Source organism: Molothrus aeneus, chromosome 22 (assembly GCF_037042795.1).
Source record: "Molothrus aeneus isolate 106 chromosome 22, BPBGC_Maene_1.0, whole genome shotgun sequence".
NCBI classification, from domain to species: Eukaryota; Metazoa; Chordata; class Aves; order Passeriformes; family Icteridae; genus Molothrus; species Molothrus aeneus.
Genome location: NC_089667.1, coordinates 6,966,275 through 6,983,290, shown reverse-complemented (window position 1 = coordinate 6,983,290; position 17,016 = coordinate 6,966,275). Strand labels below are relative to the sequence as shown.

Sequence of the window (17,016 nt, the reverse complement as noted above, 5' to 3'; positions counted from 1 at the left end):
CAGTGCTGATCTCCCTTTAATTGGGCTGACATTTCACTAAACAAACAAAAACCCCAAAATGAAACAAAACAAAGAGCCCATCTAATGCCTAATTGGCTGTGGCGCTTGGTGTACCTATTCATCCAAACCTTTTCAAAGGCAGCGAGGGCTCCGAGGGCTCCAGGAGATGCAAAAGCACTCGCATAATAAGGTTATGTGCTATTCAAGTCAGCAAGCAACCTGTCCTGGGATGCAATTACAGGAGCTAGCAGGGACACGGCACCAGCCCGGGCTCCCAGACTTGGCATGCTCACTCGGGATTAATCGCCTCGACTTTGTACCTGCACTCATTGAAGTGCCTTGTTTGAAGTGGCTGGGTTTGATTCATCAGTGCAGGGATAAATTAAACAGCTGACAGCGAGGGGAGTGGGAACCTGGGAAGGCAGAGGCTGCGCGGGGAGGGGAGAAGCCCCTGAGAGAAACAGCTGCTGGTGTCAGGGAAGAAAGCAGCAGGCTGGGGAGGGGAGGCCAGGGCTTGGTGGTGACCAGAGTGGGCTGCACGTCCCCTCTGCCCACAGCACCCTGAGTGGGCAAGCAGGGGGATGGTGGCTCCCATGGCTTCACCAGCAGCCTCCATCCCCTCTGGCACAGTGTGCTCACTGCCTCATTTCCAGCATGGTTAAGGCAGAGTTTAGTCCTCCTGAACCCAATCCTGACCCCAGCCCCTCCTGGAGACACCAGGAGTGAGGGTAATTGCTCTGGACCCCCTCCACCATCTCCTTGTGGAGGTTTGAATGCTCCCAGCAGCAACGAGCCCAATAACTAACAGGGAGCTGGCAATTATACATTCTGCTGATAGCAACGGGAGAGCAATCCAATAACACACACAGTTCAAACACGGTGTCTAACAACACTTCCCAGCCCATCCCTGTCAAAGCAGCCCAGCTATTTCCTTTCCTCCTGGATGATGTAGATTGATTGCCTGGTTTTATTAAAGACAAAATGTGTTTAATAGCAAAAGGGAAGCGGGTCCCTGGAGGGGAGGAATCGATGCCCTCCCGTGCCCTGCATTGATCGTAGGGATGCGTGGGGCCGGGGCTGGAGCATGGCTGGTGTGGTTGGAACCCTCAGAACAGAGAGGGAGGCTGTGCCAGACCAGGCTCTGCTGGTGACCCCGTGTCCCACAGGCACCCTCACCGTGCCCAGCTCTGCTCCCCGGGTCACGGCTGTGACCCTGCCAGGAGCAGGTCCCTGTGCCCCTGATGATGCCCCGTGGCACAGCCCTGGGTACCTACTCTTGACGGTGAGGAACATGGACTTGCTGATGTCTGTGCCCACGCCGTTGCTGGCCTGGCAGAGGTAGTAGCCGATGTCCTCCTCCAGCACGTGGCGGATGAGCAGGGAGCTGTTGGGCAGGATCTGGATGCGGCCCGTCAGGGGGATGGGGTGGTACTGCTGGGGGTTGCCACTTCCTGGGAGGGGACACAGAGGCACAGAGCTCAGCTGAGGCACAGCAGCTCTCACCAGGCTTGGAGCTGGGGTGGCCATGCCCAAGGGACTCTCCCCAGTGTGCACTGACATCCCCACACATGCTGTGACCCATCCCTACCTTTAGCGTGCTTCCACATGACTTTGGGAGGGGGGTACCCATCAACGGAGCAGTTCAGCACCCCAGCTTTTCCATAAATGCCATCTTGGTTGTTGGGTTGGACCACGAAGCGAGGAGGCACTGCGGAGTTTGGGAGGAAGGACGGTCACTGCAGGAAAATCCCATCAGATCCCTACAGCTCCCCACTGCCTGTGAGCACGGGGGTGCTGTGGCTCAGCCTTGCTCCTCACCCTGCCAAATCGCCCCTGCTGCCCGCTGTGCTGCCCTCCCTCCCTCCCTTTCCCAGCAGCAGCGGGTGGGATGTGGGGGCTCCAGGCTCACCCCTCACGATGAGCTGCCGCTCCCGGCTGACGGTGGCAGCGTCGTTGCTGGCGATGCAGGTGTAGTTCCCATTGTGCTTGAGGGACACGCTGGAGATCTGCAGGGAGCTCATGAACTCCTTGCTCTCGATGGTGACCCCAGAGCCAGAGAGGATGACGTGCCCGTCCTTTCTCCAGGTGATGTGGATGGGCATGTCCCCGGAGGACACCACGCAGGGGATGTAGAGGAGCTGCCCAATGGAGGCTGGCGGGAACTCGAAGGGCTGGATCAGAGGAGGGACTGTCGAGGGGAGAGGAGGAGGATGCTGGAGAGCCCATCCCAGGAAAGCCTTCCTTGAGTGGGGATGGGCTGCAGTGGGGCTTGGGGAAGATGCTGTCCCGGGAGGAGAAGCAGCTCAGAAACTAAGACAGGCTTTGATTCCACCAGAACAAGGCCAGGGGACAGCGGGCGGTGCCGTCCAGCAGAGAACAGCAGGAAGATTTCCCCCACCTGGCAGGGCCACCCTGCTGAGAGTGGGATGGAGAAACGCTGACCCTGCACTGGGGAAAGCCCCAGCCACCCCCAGCACGTGCCACCCGAAATTCCACCTCAGCATTTATCCACTCCCAGAAAAGCCTTTATTAGATGGATGCTTTCCTTAAAGGTGCTGGATTCAGAACCAGCCATTATCTTTCTGATAACTTAATTAGGCAACTGCAGCAGCATCTCTGGCAATGTGGGAGGGGGAAGAAAGAGGAGAGAGGGAGACAATTAGCTTAACAAGGCTCAGCACCTGGTAGATGAGATCCTCGTTCTGCAGTCTCCATAATTAAATTAGCAGCCTGCCAATTGTCCCTTCGGCAGCAGGGAGCTGCCCTCCCGTGCAGGCACAGGGGCAGTTCCCTGGACCCCCGTGGTCTTCCCTGGGCTCCCACCTCCCCCCTGTGCCCGTCCTGTCACTCAGGTAGCGCTGCCTGGTCCAGAGCACGGCAAGCAGGGGCTGTCAGTGTCCCCCAGGTGGGAGCCACTGCCATGGGGCAGGCAGGTACAGGCAGGGCTGGCCTGTCCCTCTGCCTGTGACAGCAACGTGGCTCGAGCTGCCAGAGCCATGGAGCCGGTGCTGCCTGTTTTCCATAATTAATGAATAATTAATTGGGAATGCACTGCAGTCTATTGCAGAGCGGGGATGGGCTTGTGGACCACGCCTCTCCAAACACGCCCCTCCAGCCGCTCTCCCTGCTCCAGCTTTCCGCAAACAGAGCTCACAACTCCCCTGTCCTTCCCAGACCTCTTCCCACTGCCATTCTCCTTTCTCCAGAGCTTCCAGGCTCTCGCTTGCCCGCAGCCTGGAGCACTCTGCCCACGGTGCCACCACAGAGCCCATCCCAGCAGCTCCAATGCAGAGGTGGCCCCGTGAGCAGCCTCTGCCTTCCTGTAGGGCAAAGCATCACCCCACAGTGCCCTGGCACTGTGTCAGCCCTGCACTCCCCAAAACTGCAGCCACCTGAGCCGCGCTGTGTGGGAGCCCCAGGACGGCACCAACACACAGGGGATTAATTCAAACCTTCAAAGATGTCTGCAGGAAGAAGGAGCTGTCAGGGGCACCTTGGAGGAGGCTGGATTTTGGATTGTGCTGCTGGGGAAGTGCAGGGAAGAACCCCCAGCAGCACCCCCGATCAGCAAAGCCCTGTGGAGCAGGGAGGTTTGAAACTGGGATCCTGGGGGTCCCTGGCCAAGCAGCAGCAGCTACACCTGGGCAGGAGCTTCCCTCAGCACGAGGTGGGGATGGGGCCTCATGAGCAGGGCTGCACATCCCCGTTCCTGGGGGGAGCAGTGCCAGAGGGAACTGCAGAGCTTTTACTGTGAGATTGGAAAGAGCTGCGCAACTCACTGGTGGCATTTCACGTGGTCACCAGGCACTTGGGGCTGTAAAAGCTTTATGGTGCTCCTTGTGCTACACAGTTATGTTTATTCACTCCCTGACTCTCTGCTAGGGCCTTTGCTATTCTTTTCCACAGGCCTTTTATCCAGGGGCCAGAGGAAATGAGGAATTCAGCCAGCAGGGCTGGGTGTAAATCTCCCGCAGGGGAATGAAGACGTCTGGCCCGTGCTCCAGCCTGCTCACCTTCCTCAGCCCGTCACCAGCCACTAATCGAGGCAGTAAATCCACTCTGGGAAGGGTTCAGCAGCAGTTCCTTCCCAGGATACACAAATCCTCAGCTGAACTTCAGCATCCTGCACCCTCTGAGGGCACCTCCCAGCGAATGCCATTATTTAAGTGCTCACAAACACCATGAGATGATGTCCCCACATCAGCCCTGCCTGTCCCAAGACAAAACCAACATCTCTGGCCTCTTTCCAAGCCCTGGGGCTCCACATGGGCAGGGATTTATGTGAGGTGAGAAAAGCAGGGCTGGCCAAGCCCTGCAGACCCCAGGGGCAAGAAGACCTCCCTGCACCCCCTCAGACAGGTTACCCACAGCCTCCTCTCCCCTTTGGAAGCCTGCGAGAAGAGCATTAGCTAATCAAGTGGTAGCATCTCTAATCAGCTTGATGCTCTCTCTCGCTAACCTGACTCCTAATAAGAAAATGGTGGCTGGGAGGGGAGGGAGGGGGATCAGAGAAAATCCAGCGCACGAATCCCCCGCTGGGTGAGAGGCAGGATGACAATTGGCCGGCTCTGTCCCCAGCGCCGCCGTGTTTGTCTGAATGATTTACTGCCAACACCGGGCCGGCGACGGGCGGAGCCGACCCCGCAACTCCCGAGGAGGGGAGATCCGGGAGCTCCCAGCACAATCTCAGCCAGTCACTGGGAGGGAATGCATCCGGCTCAATTCATTAGGACTGATAGCTCCCTCAATGGGGCTGAATAATTGATGGCCTGGAGAAGCTTTTAAGATGTTCTGTGCGCTCGGAAGACCGAGAGTATGATTTTTTTAAAAGCTAGCACACACAGAAAAACATCGGTGAAGGTGATCCAAGCAAAGGTTAGATGTTTTAATACGTTGTGTTTACACCATAAATCCTTGCTCCATCACTTGTAAGGGGAAATGGATATGGCGTGGCTCGGGGCAGCTGCTGGCAGCTGGCAGGACCAGGTAGCCCAGCCAGCTCCCGAGGACTGAGCTGCCACACCTGGTGACTACAGAGCACAGCCGCCACCTCGCCATGCAGGCGCTCCTCTGCCTCCATCCCACTGTGGGAGGCCCCAAAACCAACCTGGATGAGCTCTCCCTGCCACCCAGGGGAAGCATCCCCTGCCTCTCTCTCACCTTTGACGGTGACGTGGACGCTCTGGCTGATGGAGAGCTGGGGCTGGATCAGCACGCTGCACAGATACTCTCCTTCATCCATGCCTTTCTGCACATCCATCAGCTTCAGCGTGCCGTTCTCAAAGACCACTTGGCGGTGGTTATCGGGCAGCAGCAGGGAGTCCTTGTACCACTTGATGGAGTAATAGGGGTACCCGATGACCCTGCAGTTGATGAAAGTGTCCCTACCCGCGACCGCTGTTATGTTCTTCATGGCACGGATGCTCGGGGGACCTACATATTGGGGAGGAAGGAAGAGGCAGGCTAGGTTAATTCCGAAGGGCCATTTGCTTGCATGCACATCTGCTGCTATTCCAGAGCGAGCTCCACAGGCAGAGGAGGTGACCAGGGCGCCCTGGTTTGGGTGAGGAGGCGGCACAGGCTCCTCTCAGCTTGTGTGGGGGCAGCTGCTCTTGGCTGCAGCCTCCAGCTACAGCTGCTCTCCCTCACCTACCAACAGGGCTGTGCTCCTGGGACACAGCCACACTTCAAACAGCAATGCCACCGCAGTGCTGGGGGAGCTGAGCCCACACACACCACTGCTGCCCACTGCGGGTGGTCGGGTGGTGTCTGTTCTCTGCCCTGGGCACTGTGCCTGCCCAGGGTGCCTCCACCTGGCTCCTCTGAGCACCAGAGATATGGGAGAGATGGGGAGAGCTCCCCCACCATCACAGCCTGCCTCTGCCTCTCCCAGGAGGAAGCTGCCTGCATTGTGCCAAACATCCTTGGCAAGAGCTGCTGTGGGAACCTGACTTCCACTGGCAAAACCGCTTCACCTCCTTGAACCCCACCTTTCTGTGCCCCCCACTGCCAACCTGCGCGTCACTGAAAAGCCAGACAGCCACCAGTCTCTGTCTGGCTTTGGAGCTGCCTGAGGACTGGGAGAATGCTGCAGGTGAGCCTTTAAACGAGAGGTTTCATGCATCAATAATTACATTGTTCTCCCAGTCGCTGCATAAAATAGCGAAGTAATCTAAAGATTAACCCTGTCTTGACTCCTCATCCTGAGGGTGTAGCAAGATAACAGCTTAACAGGCACTCAGGATCAGCTGATGGACAGTGTTTTTCATTCTAGGACGCGTTAAGAGAAGGAGCAGGAAGAAAGGAATTAGCATCTGGCTCTGTAGCCATGTCTTGGGCCTGTTTGAGGGACATGCTCTGTGCCACTGAAAAAGAAACCCGAATCTTATCTACTGACAGCCCATCAAGAGCTGAGAGAGGGGAAAAAGGGAGACAAGGGAACATCCTCATTGAAAACGCTGCTCTGGCTTCTCCTGGCTGAGGGATGAACTTCCTCCAAATTCAGCAGTAAACGGCAGCAAAATTCCGACTCTCCTGGGATCCCAGCCAAAAAGCCACTAGATCCATTTCAAACCTGAGACACAGACAAACACAGCCCTTCAACCCTCATTCTCAGCAGACAAATAAACGCTCCCTTATCTTGTCTCGCTCCCACCTGTAAGCCTGGGAGCTTTAATTGGGGATTATTAATGGGCAGGGGCTTACAGCATACCCCGTGCCTGAGAGCACTCCCTGGAACACACCGAGCAGCGCGCTGCAGCCGTAATAACACGGTGATTAACGCAGCCATGGCTTTTAGCAGACAAAGAAAATACAGACATGACAAATCAAAGCTCATTTTCCACGATTTCACGTGCTGCCTCATCATCGTTTGTCATGGAGATCCTGGTGCCACCGGGCGCGGTGGCTGCCAAGGAGTGGGGCTCCAGTAGGGAATGGGGGCAGCACAGGGGACCTAGGACACTTCTGGGCCTGCCACCTCCTTCTCCATGGTGGGGTCCCTTAAGGGGTGCCTGCCCACCCTGGCAGACCCCAAGGCAGGGTTTGGCAGAGTGAGAGTGGACCCCAATGTGGACAGTGCTGCCCTTTGACTCTGCAAAGCCAAGCCTCAGCTCTCCAAGCCTCTGGAATGGCTTCCCACTTTGTTAAACTCCCTGCTTTAGGCATCAGAGAAGCTCAACCCTGCAGGCGTGCGAGGAGTGTGACAGGGCTCAGGGGGTGAGGCTGGGGTAGCCAGGGGAAGAAGAGGGAGAGGCGAGGAGGAGCGATCAGCTGGGGAACAGAAGAACCAAAACCAAAAAAAAAGCCCAGTAAAAGTCCTATTCTGATATTTAAAAGTAGACAGGCACCTCTTACGTTTATTCGCGCTTGGTATTCGGCGCTGCCCACCGAGTTCCGCGCGGTGCACCGGTACACGCCCCCGTCCTTGATCTGCGGGCTGCTGACGTTCATGTGGCTGACGGTGGTGCCATCAGACATGGTGTACTGGTTGGAGCGGTGCCCGCTGTCCCGCGGGATGGGCTCGTCGTCCAGCGCCCAGGTGACGGTGGGTGGCGGGGCCCCCTTGGCGGCACACATCAGGGAGAACTGCTCCCCGGGGTTGACCACCTTCTCGCTGAAGGAGGAGACGATGCGGGGGGTCCCATCTGGGGGGCACCCAGCGGGACGGGGGTCAGGGAGCGGCAGCCACGGGCAGCAGCAGTCACCCGCCAGCAGGATGGCACTGAGCTCCCACCCCAGGTTCAGCCGGGACAGGAGCCCCGCTGGTGACACGTGCATGGCTGTGCTGGTGTCCCTGTGGCAGGGAGATGCAGACGGGGGCGAGGGGACACGGATGCCAGCTTGAGGGGACACCTCCCTCAGCAGAGCCCATCCCTTATCCAAACACTCGGTGGGCTGGATCAGGGAGGGCTGCCTAGTGAATGGGCTGCCCAGGGGCTGGGGATGGCAAGTCAACACTTATTTTGGTCCTTCCCTGTCCCAGCCATGCCGTGCCCCTGCAGACAGCACACAGGGCCCAGGAACAGGCTGGCAGCAGCCTCAGGACCCCCACCCCTATGGGTCTCCCTGCCCCCCAGCCATGCACAAAGCATCCCCTCAGAGAGGGGCAGAGGAAGGAGTCCCCAGCCCGGGAAGCCAGCTCACCCTCCAGCGTGATGATGGAGAAGTCCTGTGCCGTCTGGGACTTGCGGGTGGCGAAGCACTGGTAGGCGCCGGAGTGGCTCTTCTGGGCGGCCGTGATGAGGAGGGTCTCGTTGCTGATGCCCCGGATGGAGATGTAGTCATCCACTGCCACCAGGTCCGTGTTGCGGTACCAGCGGATGACGTACTCGGGGGACCCGCTGAGGGCACAAGAGAGGATGACGGTGCTGCCGATGCCCGTTTTGAGCTTCTTTGGTGTGAGGGTCACACGCAGAGGGTCTGTGAGAGAGGGAGAGGCGTTGGCAGTGCCGCGGGAGGCGGCTCATCCCCGCTGAGCGCTCTCCGCTCCTCCTGCCCCGGCAGCGCCAGCCCGGCTGCGCTGTAAATGTCACCGCACAATGAGGCAGGTGGCCCTGCCACTGTCCCCGCTGCTGGCAGCCCCTGCTTTCAACAGCAGCTCCAGGCCCCTGGCAGGGGTACGCTGGGGAGGTGGCAGGATGGCTGGAAGAGGACGTGGTCCGTGTGACAGGCACAGTGCTGGGCTGGGGACACACCAGGCTGGCTCTCAGCAGGCTGATGATGCCCGGCTGGCACCGTGCTCCAGGTAAGGCAGGCACAGTGCCTCTGGTACTGCCAGGATCCCGGTGACAGGAGGAACCCCCAGGAAAACAGCACGTGATAAATACTTGGCCTGCCCAGATGGTATTTACTGTTTGGCTAGAGCTTATTTTATGTAAATCGACATAAATTTTATGTAAATCAACAAAGCAAAGCACAGAAGCACCCAACACGTCGGACATGTGCAAGACAGTGGCTTCCAGTGAGCCAAACAGTGTGCCAAAACACAAGGCTGTTGTTTATACAGCTGTATAAACCTCTAAAGCTGAATACTGATCAAGGCTTTGCGTGTCAGAAGGCAGCAGGACTAAGCCCCCCACCGCTCCTCCCGCCGGCTCTCACCTATGACCGTGAGGGTCCCCGTGACCTCTGCGGAGCCGAAGGTGTTGGTCACCTCGCAGATGTAGGTGCCGCTGTCCTCCACGCGCAGGTCGCTGATGGTCAGCCCCGTGATGCGCTTGCTCCAGCGGCTGTCGGCGGGGAGCGGCCGCCCGTCCTTGATCCACCGCACGGCCGGGTTGGGGTAGCCCGAGGCGATGCAGGGCAGCTCCACCAGCCGGCCCGCCTTCACCTCCCTGGACTGGAAGCTGTCTAACATGGTGGGGATGGACTCCGCCGGGTCTGGGTTGGGAGAGGAACTGGGCTCACCCGGGGAAGAGGAGGAAGGGAGGTGTTTCAGGGACACTGGGATGGTGACAACGCGCCCAGCCAGCACCATCCACGAGAGATTGGCTCTCCCCACTCCCCTGAGCTGCTGGCTCTGCCACAGAGGAGTGCAGGATGCACCCCGTTATCCTTGCTAAGCACGGGGTGCCCTGTCCCACCCGGCCAGCGCAGCCCTTGGCAGCCAGGACAGCAGGCTAAGGTGGGAGGAAAACCACATCCTAAATAGCTGATGGGAGGAATAAACTCAGCATCGGAGGAATTACTCAAGGTGACACCTAATTGGTGCAAAATACACAAATTTTGTGGCACATTTCAAAATTTACAAGCAAAAGGGCCCATCAGGCAGCTGGGAAAGTAGAAAATTAATCACTAAGTCTCAGGCGTGAAATTAAATTCCAGGGGAAAGAAACCTCTTTCATTACTCCCAAGCAGAAGTAAAACGCCGTGACGTGTAAATAATGACAGCGACCGGGAGGGGACCGGGCCAGATCGGAGCGCTCGGATTGGGGTGATCCACCCGGGACGCCCAGGCACCGCCGGGACGCGCGGCAGGACGGGCACGGCTGGACCCCGGCTCCCCGAGAGGCAAGATTCGGCAAGGCCCGCATCTCTTCCGTGCCTTCCGGGGGTTAATTCGAGGAGCCGGTGCGGGAGCACCCGAGGATGGGAGCAGCATATGGCAGGGAGCGGGAGCGCCGCGCCGAGCGGCTGCGAGCCGGGCGAACTCCCTCCCTCCTTCCCTCCCTCCCTGCCGAGCGGAGTAATTTGGGCAGTGAGCGGAGCCGGGAGCGCCCCGAGACACCCGGCACTCCGGACTGCACTGCCTCCGCCGCAGTATCGCTTGCATGTTCGTCACATCGCGTCAGGCTGCTCACATCGCGGGCTGTCACATCGCATCGCCGCCCGCCCCGTCGCCTCCCGCTCGGGGTGACGCGCGGCACCGCCACCGCCGCGCCCGGCCAGCCGGGGGGCTGCGGGCTGGGGGGCACGGCCCGGCCACTGCCGGAGCCCCGCGCAGCCCCCACGGCCCCTCCCGCCCCGCACCGGGATGTCCCCGGGCTGCGGGGACCCGAGGCGGCGATGCCGGCGCTCCCTGTGCGGGGCGGCAGCGCCGCGGGCGAGAAGGGGCGGTGAGAAGGGGAGCGGGCAGCGGGCAGGGCTGGGCCCCCTCCCGGGCACGGGGCCCGCCCCCCGCCCACGCCGGCAGCCGCACGGGCTCACCTGAGACGGAGAGGCGGGCGCCGTTGCTCTGCCGCGTCTCCCCGCTGTACTTGTGCTTGGTGATACACCTGTAGGTGGACAAGGCATCTTCCTTCTGCACGTCCGATATGTACAAACCTCCATAAGAAGTAATAAAAAACCTATTTTCTGGAGACACAAAGGGAGGAGAAGAGTGAGCGAGCCTCCCCTGGCCCCAGACTAAGCACCCGGGTCAGGCAGAGCCCCTGCACTCCGAGCTGGCACCGGAGCTGTGGCAGAGAAAGACGGACCCTGCTCCACCTCCCTGCACCCTCACCACATCGGGGTGCAGCTCTGGCTGAAGTTTCAGGCAGGCTGGTGAAGTTGGGTGAGCCACAGGAACCTCGTGTGTGCAACAGCAGCCCCGGCGTTTGTGGGCACCGCCTCCCTCCATCACTCCCTCGGCCGAGCACACACACCCGGCCGGGTGTAAGCACACACACCTGCCCGGGTGTAAGCACACACACATGTCAGGGTGTAAGTACACACACCTGCCCGGGTGTAAGCACACACACCTGCCCGGGTGTAAGCACACACACATGTCAGGGTGTAAGTACACACACCTGCCCGGGTGTAAGCACACACACCTGCCCGGGTGTAAGCACACACACATGTCAGGGTGTAAGTACACACACCTGCCCGGGTGTAAGCACACACACCTGCCCGGGTGTAAGCACACACACATGTCAGGGTGTAAGCACACACACCTACCCGGGTGTAAGCACACACACCTGCCCGGGTGTAAGCACACACACCTGCCCGGGTGTAAGCACACACACATGTCAGGGTGTAAGCACACACACCCGCCCGGGTGTGAGCACACACACGCGCCCGGGTGTAAGCACACACACCCGCCCGGGTGTGAGCACACACACCTACCCGGGTGTGAGCACACACACATGTCAGGGTGTAAGCACACACACCTGCCCGGGTGTAAGCACACACACACCCAGGTGTAAGCACACACACCCGCCCGGGTGTAAGCACACACACCCAGGTGTAAGTACACACACCTGCCCGGGTGTAAGCACACACACCTGTCCCGGTGTAAGCACACACACATGTCCAGGTGTAAGCACACACACCTGCCCCGGTGTAAGCACACACACCCGCCCGGGTGTAAGCACACACACCCAGGTGTAAGTACACACACCTGCCCGGGTGTAAGCACACACACCTGTCCCGGTGTAAGCACACACACATGTCCAGGTGTAAGCACACACACCTGCCCCAGTGTAAGCACACACACCTGCCCGGGTGTAAGCACACACACACACCTGCCCGGGTGTAAGCACACACACCCGCCCGGGTATAAGCACACACACACACACCCAGGTGTAAGTACACACACCTGCCCGGGTGTAAGCACACACACACCCAGGTGTAAGCACACACACCTGCCCGGGTGTAAAGGTGGCTCTGGGTGTCTCCACACGCCCCTGGACCCGCAGGGCTCGGGCTCGGGCGGGCCGTGGCTGCAGAGGGGGAGCGGGGCGGGTGGCACAGCCCCGGCACACGCTGCTCCGCCGCCGTGCCACGCGCTCCATGGCAACGCGGCAATTAAAAGTGAATCCGTCCCGCTGAGTTAATAATTAGCTTAACTTACTTAGAATCGTGTGAAAACAAATAAGGGCTTGAGCTGATGTTGGAGCCCCGGAGGAGGGTGGCGGGAGAGCAGCCCCCTCAGGCCAGCTGGTTTTGGAGCCTGGCACAGGGGGAAGGAGTCTTTGGCTGGCTCCTGACCCCTGTAATTCATCATGAATTATAACAGTAATTAACACCAATAGAAAGGCCTGTGTAGTGGCTACATGGAGAGCAGGATAAGCCGAGGCTCTGGAGAGGCTCCCTGCCTACCTGGAAAGCACTTTGCCCTGCCCCTCCGTGCCAAGCAAGGCTTTCACCCCCAGCTCTGTGGGGCTCTGGGGTTTATTCCAGCACCAGTCTCAGCTGGGATGGGATGCTCCATCTGCTCGGCTGCACCGTGCTGCCAGCCAAACCACCCCCTACCAAACCCCACGGCTGCAGAAGGTAATTTAGTGCAGCTGAATGCTCAGAGTGAAAACCTTTAAACCCAGCCTCTAAATCAGCAACATCTGCAAATGGCTCCCTCAAGCCCTGCACAACGCCTGCTAAGCCAGGATCTAGCTGATGAGGCCAAACAACTGTTTCTACTTCCAGCACCTTTTGGAAGCACCTGGATAGTCTCAATTTAGGCAAGAAGAAAGCTCCATGGTCAAATTCAGGAGTGCAGAGTAAGCACGAGTGAGAGAGGATGAGAGGCAAATGCTCCCAGAGCACTCTGGCTCCCACAGCCTGGGCAGGACCCCAGGCCCAATTCCCTGCAAATTCTGCAGGTGACAGAGCAGCAGAAAGCAGGGATCCTCACCCAGGGAACCAGGGAGTGTCCCTGGCACAAGCCAAGGCAATGGCAGTGCCGGGCTGTGCTGGCATTGGCATCACCATTGCAGCCGTGGCTCAGCCAGATGCGAGTGTTTGACTCCAACTGCTCCACACAAGGCAGTGAGGGACTCCAAACAGCACAGAAACAGCAAACAATTAATCACAACGCCAGTCAGCTGTGGCTAACAGAGGCACAGGCGCTGCCAGGCTGGCACCCCGTGCTGATGCTCCCTGGGAGCACCAGCCCCAGCCCCAGGAGCTGCCATCCCCACACCTGCAGCAGCACCCCTGGGACTCCATCCCTTCACCAGCCCAAAGCTCAGCCCAAAGCTCCGTGCCGTGGCGTGTCGGCCCCAGCATGGCAGCACATGCCCCGCAGCAGCCTGCGGCTGGCACCGGCGGTGCAGGATTCGGGGATTTGGGCTCCACCGCCAGCGGGAGCCGCCCCGGGCTCTGTGCGACCCCCGCGGAAGGGCCGGGGGAGTGGTCCCACAGCACCGCAATAAGATGCAAATCAAACATTAATTTTTCATCTCCCATCAAACCAGTAAGCGGAGAACATCGGCTGCACTGGAGTTTGAGATGGGGGGAGCCGGTTTCCATGGAAACGGGGCTGTGTTTTGCGAAGTGCTGGCAGCCCCAGCCCACACCCTCACACGCGGCCGTGCCTGGGGATCCACAGCCCTGTGCTGCCGTGCTCCGGGCTGGGAACAAAGCCTGGTGCCCGGGATCCAGGCTCTGCATGGGGCTCCAGCCGCAACAACTTCCCCGCGGACAGGAACGGGCAGAAACCCTGCGGGTTTAGCATCCACATCCCCACCGTGGAGCGACAGGAGGCATCTGCCTCTCGCCCGGTGTGGTGACACTGTTCCATCCCGTGTGAGATCCACCCAAGCTGACAGCACAGCTTCCTTCCACAGCTTCCCTTGCCTTTTTCTTTTTTTTTTTTTTTTCCTGGGAGGGGACAAGTGCCTCTGTCGAGGAACGTTCTGCTGGCTCAGGGGAGATGCTCAGGGGGCTGTAACTGATGTGACAGCTCCAACAGACCTCACCCAAGTGACTTATTGCTGAGTTTGCCAGGCAGATTAACGTCGCAGGGCTCCAAACAAAATCAGATCTCTCTGCCCGCCAGGAGGTGGAAAGGCTTTGCAGGAAGCAGAGGATTAAGCGCGTCTGTGGTCAGGCTGATGCACCTCTAATTACTCTTCCAGCTAGACCTGAGCTGCTACCTTTGGAGATACCAAAGCCCTTGGATCAAACCAAGATCCCAGCACGAGCTAAATTCCACCTAAATTCCCAGGACCTGGCCCTCACCTGGGGAAAGCATTAGGGTGAGAGGGGGGCTCTCCTGCGTGGTCACGCTGAGTACATACACACCCCTCCCACACCCAGCTGCCAGTGGTGGCCCTGAAACCCCAGCATCATTCCCAAGGGGCTCCCAATTCCAAGAGAAAGATTACAGCCAGTGCAGGTTACCAGCTCCTGCTCAATCCAACATAGATTTATCAAAACAACGGGGTCAGGGCTGCAGGAGGGAGCACGCTTAGAGTTCATAAGACTAATGAGATAACTTTCCCCTGCTACTGCTGCAGAATCAATAGGTGCCAGCGTTTATGAATTAGCCATACTCGGAGCATGAGCATCTCAAGGCATCCCAAACAAATCCAATAAGTGTTTGCTGCTATTTGCGGCCGCGTTTAAAGTGACAAACGCCTCCCGGGGGAAGGCATGGAGGGGGAAGCCCCAAAGAGCAAAGCCTGTAATTTTCCACCGCTGCCACAGTGACACTTTTCTGCTGTGGCTGCTGCTCCAGGATGCCATTTGCCCGGCATGGAGCTCGCCTCGGGACAAGGAACATCCACAGCAAACCCAGCCAGGATGGGAACTCCTGCCCGTCCATGATCACCACCTCCCTCCCGGGGACAGCACAGCCCTGGGACCAGCGCCCAGCAGAGCAGGGGCACAGGAGGGGGCTGGCATCGGTGCCCATGCACCAGAGCTGCCTTTCATCTCAGCAGGCTGAGCCCAGCTCGTGCCACAGCAAATGCCGAGATCAGAGGGGGCCTGGGCCGGGCACTGAGATTAAAGCTCCCTGCATCCCTCCCCGGCGGAGATGTTAAAGAGGAGCTGTGAGCTGAGCCCGATGCAAATTTCATAGGACCTGCGCAAATCTGACAGATTTATTTACGTGTTTGCCTGCCGTGGGGATGCCAGGGGAGCTGCAGGGCCGTCGCTGCTCGCAGCCCGTCCAAAGGCAGCGGAGCTCTCCGGCAGAGCCGGGGCCGCAGAGCTGGGAGCTCAGCCAAAGGTTCCCACCTGGAGGAGTCCCGGGCATTTGTAACGCGAGTGGCGCCAGCTGAGCCCGCAGCTCGGGCTCCTCCTCATCCTCCTCTCCTCCTCATCCTCCCCCAGGAGCAGTGCCCCTTTTCCCTTTCCCCTTTTCCCGATGGTTTCTGCGGGAGTCAGGGCAGAGGGAACAGCAGAGGAGGGGTGGAAATCGGGCAGTCGTGACGGGCTCTCCACCTCCCCTCCCTAATCTCCTTAATAAGCGTGGCTCCATCTCCTCCCGTTCCAGGATTAACACCCATCTCTCATTCTCCTCCCGCAACAAGATTTTATTTCTAATTACGCTGTAATAAAACTGGGCGCGCTCCCAGGGCTCCTTCCAAATGACTTGTCGACACTCGGCGAGATTGAATCCTACTCGGGCCGTTTCCGGCACCTCTGCCGGCTGTTCATTAGGCATGCATGAGGGAGAGGGCTTAAGAACAGAATTACATTTAAATGGCTTTTCTGAGAGGGAGACGTGAAACAGGAGAAGAAAAAGCAGGAAAGGTTTACAAGGAGGGTGTCACTGTCACCTCCGTGTCACACTGCTGTCCAGCAGCTGTTTGTGCCAGGTCCTCATTCCCGGGGCTCTGGGGATCTGACAAACCAAAAAGTCCAAAAGGAAACACTGGAGGGGATTTCTGAGCATCCAATTTTTGCAACAGGATGGCAACCAGGGACATGTGTCACTGACCACTGCCACCCTGCCCTGGGGGTGCCCAGGACACTGCACACCGGCTGCTGTGCTAGTGGAGAGATTTTCCAGCAAAACCAGGGGATTTTCTTCTCAGGCCTTAGGAAAACACACACCAGAACAAATTATGGGCATAATCAGGAGCTGGCACTGCCAATCCTGAATCCTGAGCAGCCAGCACGTGGCTGCAGTGGAGCACCGTGAGCACCGTGAGCACCGTGTTTCCCTGATGCTTTCCACACCGTGTTTCCCTCACCGTGTTTCCCTGATGCTTTCCACACCGCGTTTCCCTAATATTTTCCACACCGTGTTTCCCTGATGTTTTCCATCCTCACCGGACTCACTGGCAGCGGGCAGCCTCTGCTGCCTCCCAGATCCAGGCTCACGAGTCGGCAAAATTGGGCAAACAGATGTTAGGAAAGATCTCTCTCTATTAGCTGCCTCGGAAGTGAGGTATCCTGCAGGGCTGGCAGGAGTTATTAAATCAGGAGTCATTATTTACCCAAGGGCCAGTCTTGCGAGTCATGTTCCTAGAAGTAAATCCGGAATTATGCTGCCCACGGAAATGGATTCACACGGGTGTGAGGGAGAGCACAGTTTGCCTCTCCGGGTTTTGATCCACCTCTGAGTCACCGGAGCGCTTGGCAGCGAAACCCAGCAGTGTTTGGGGACACTTGGGTTTGTTTGCGTAAGCGACTTTGGGAGTGGCACACTTTCACCGAACCAGAGCACGCAGGAGGAGGAGGAAGAGGAGGAGGAGGAGGAGGAGGAATCCCCTGGTGGGGACCATGGTACCGGGGCTTGCCCATGGAGCAGCCCCTGTCACCAGCCACGCTGGCAGTGCCAAAGGAGGAGGAATTAATCTCCCGAGGTGGTCCGGAGCCGCCTAATACCGGCAGAAAATTACAGAACAGGATGAAGAGCATTAC

The 17,016-nt window shown here is 58.7% G+C and overlaps 1 protein-coding gene across 1 annotated transcript in view; it reads right to left on the bottom strand.

The window, feature by feature from the left end:
- The window catches only part of DSCAML1 (DS cell adhesion molecule like 1), a 99,617-nt gene that overhangs the window by 18,955 nt on the left and 63,646 nt on the right, over positions 1-17,016 (bottom strand). Inside the window, exons 4-11 of the mRNA XM_066564479.1 lie at positions 10,648-10,794; positions 9,103-9,381; positions 8,146-8,421; positions 7,350-7,646; positions 5,161-5,433; positions 1,910-2,188; positions 1,589-1,708; positions 1,275-1,451 (exon numbers count right to left, since the gene is read on the bottom strand). Of these exons, the coding sequence (XP_066420576.1) occupies positions 1,275-1,451; positions 1,589-1,708; positions 1,910-2,188; positions 5,161-5,433; positions 7,350-7,646; positions 8,146-8,421; positions 9,103-9,381; positions 10,648-10,794 (1,848 nt within the window). The remainder of the gene's footprint in view (positions 1-1,274; positions 1,452-1,588; positions 1,709-1,909; positions 2,189-5,160; positions 5,434-7,349; positions 7,647-8,145; positions 8,422-9,102; positions 9,382-10,647; positions 10,795-17,016) is intronic.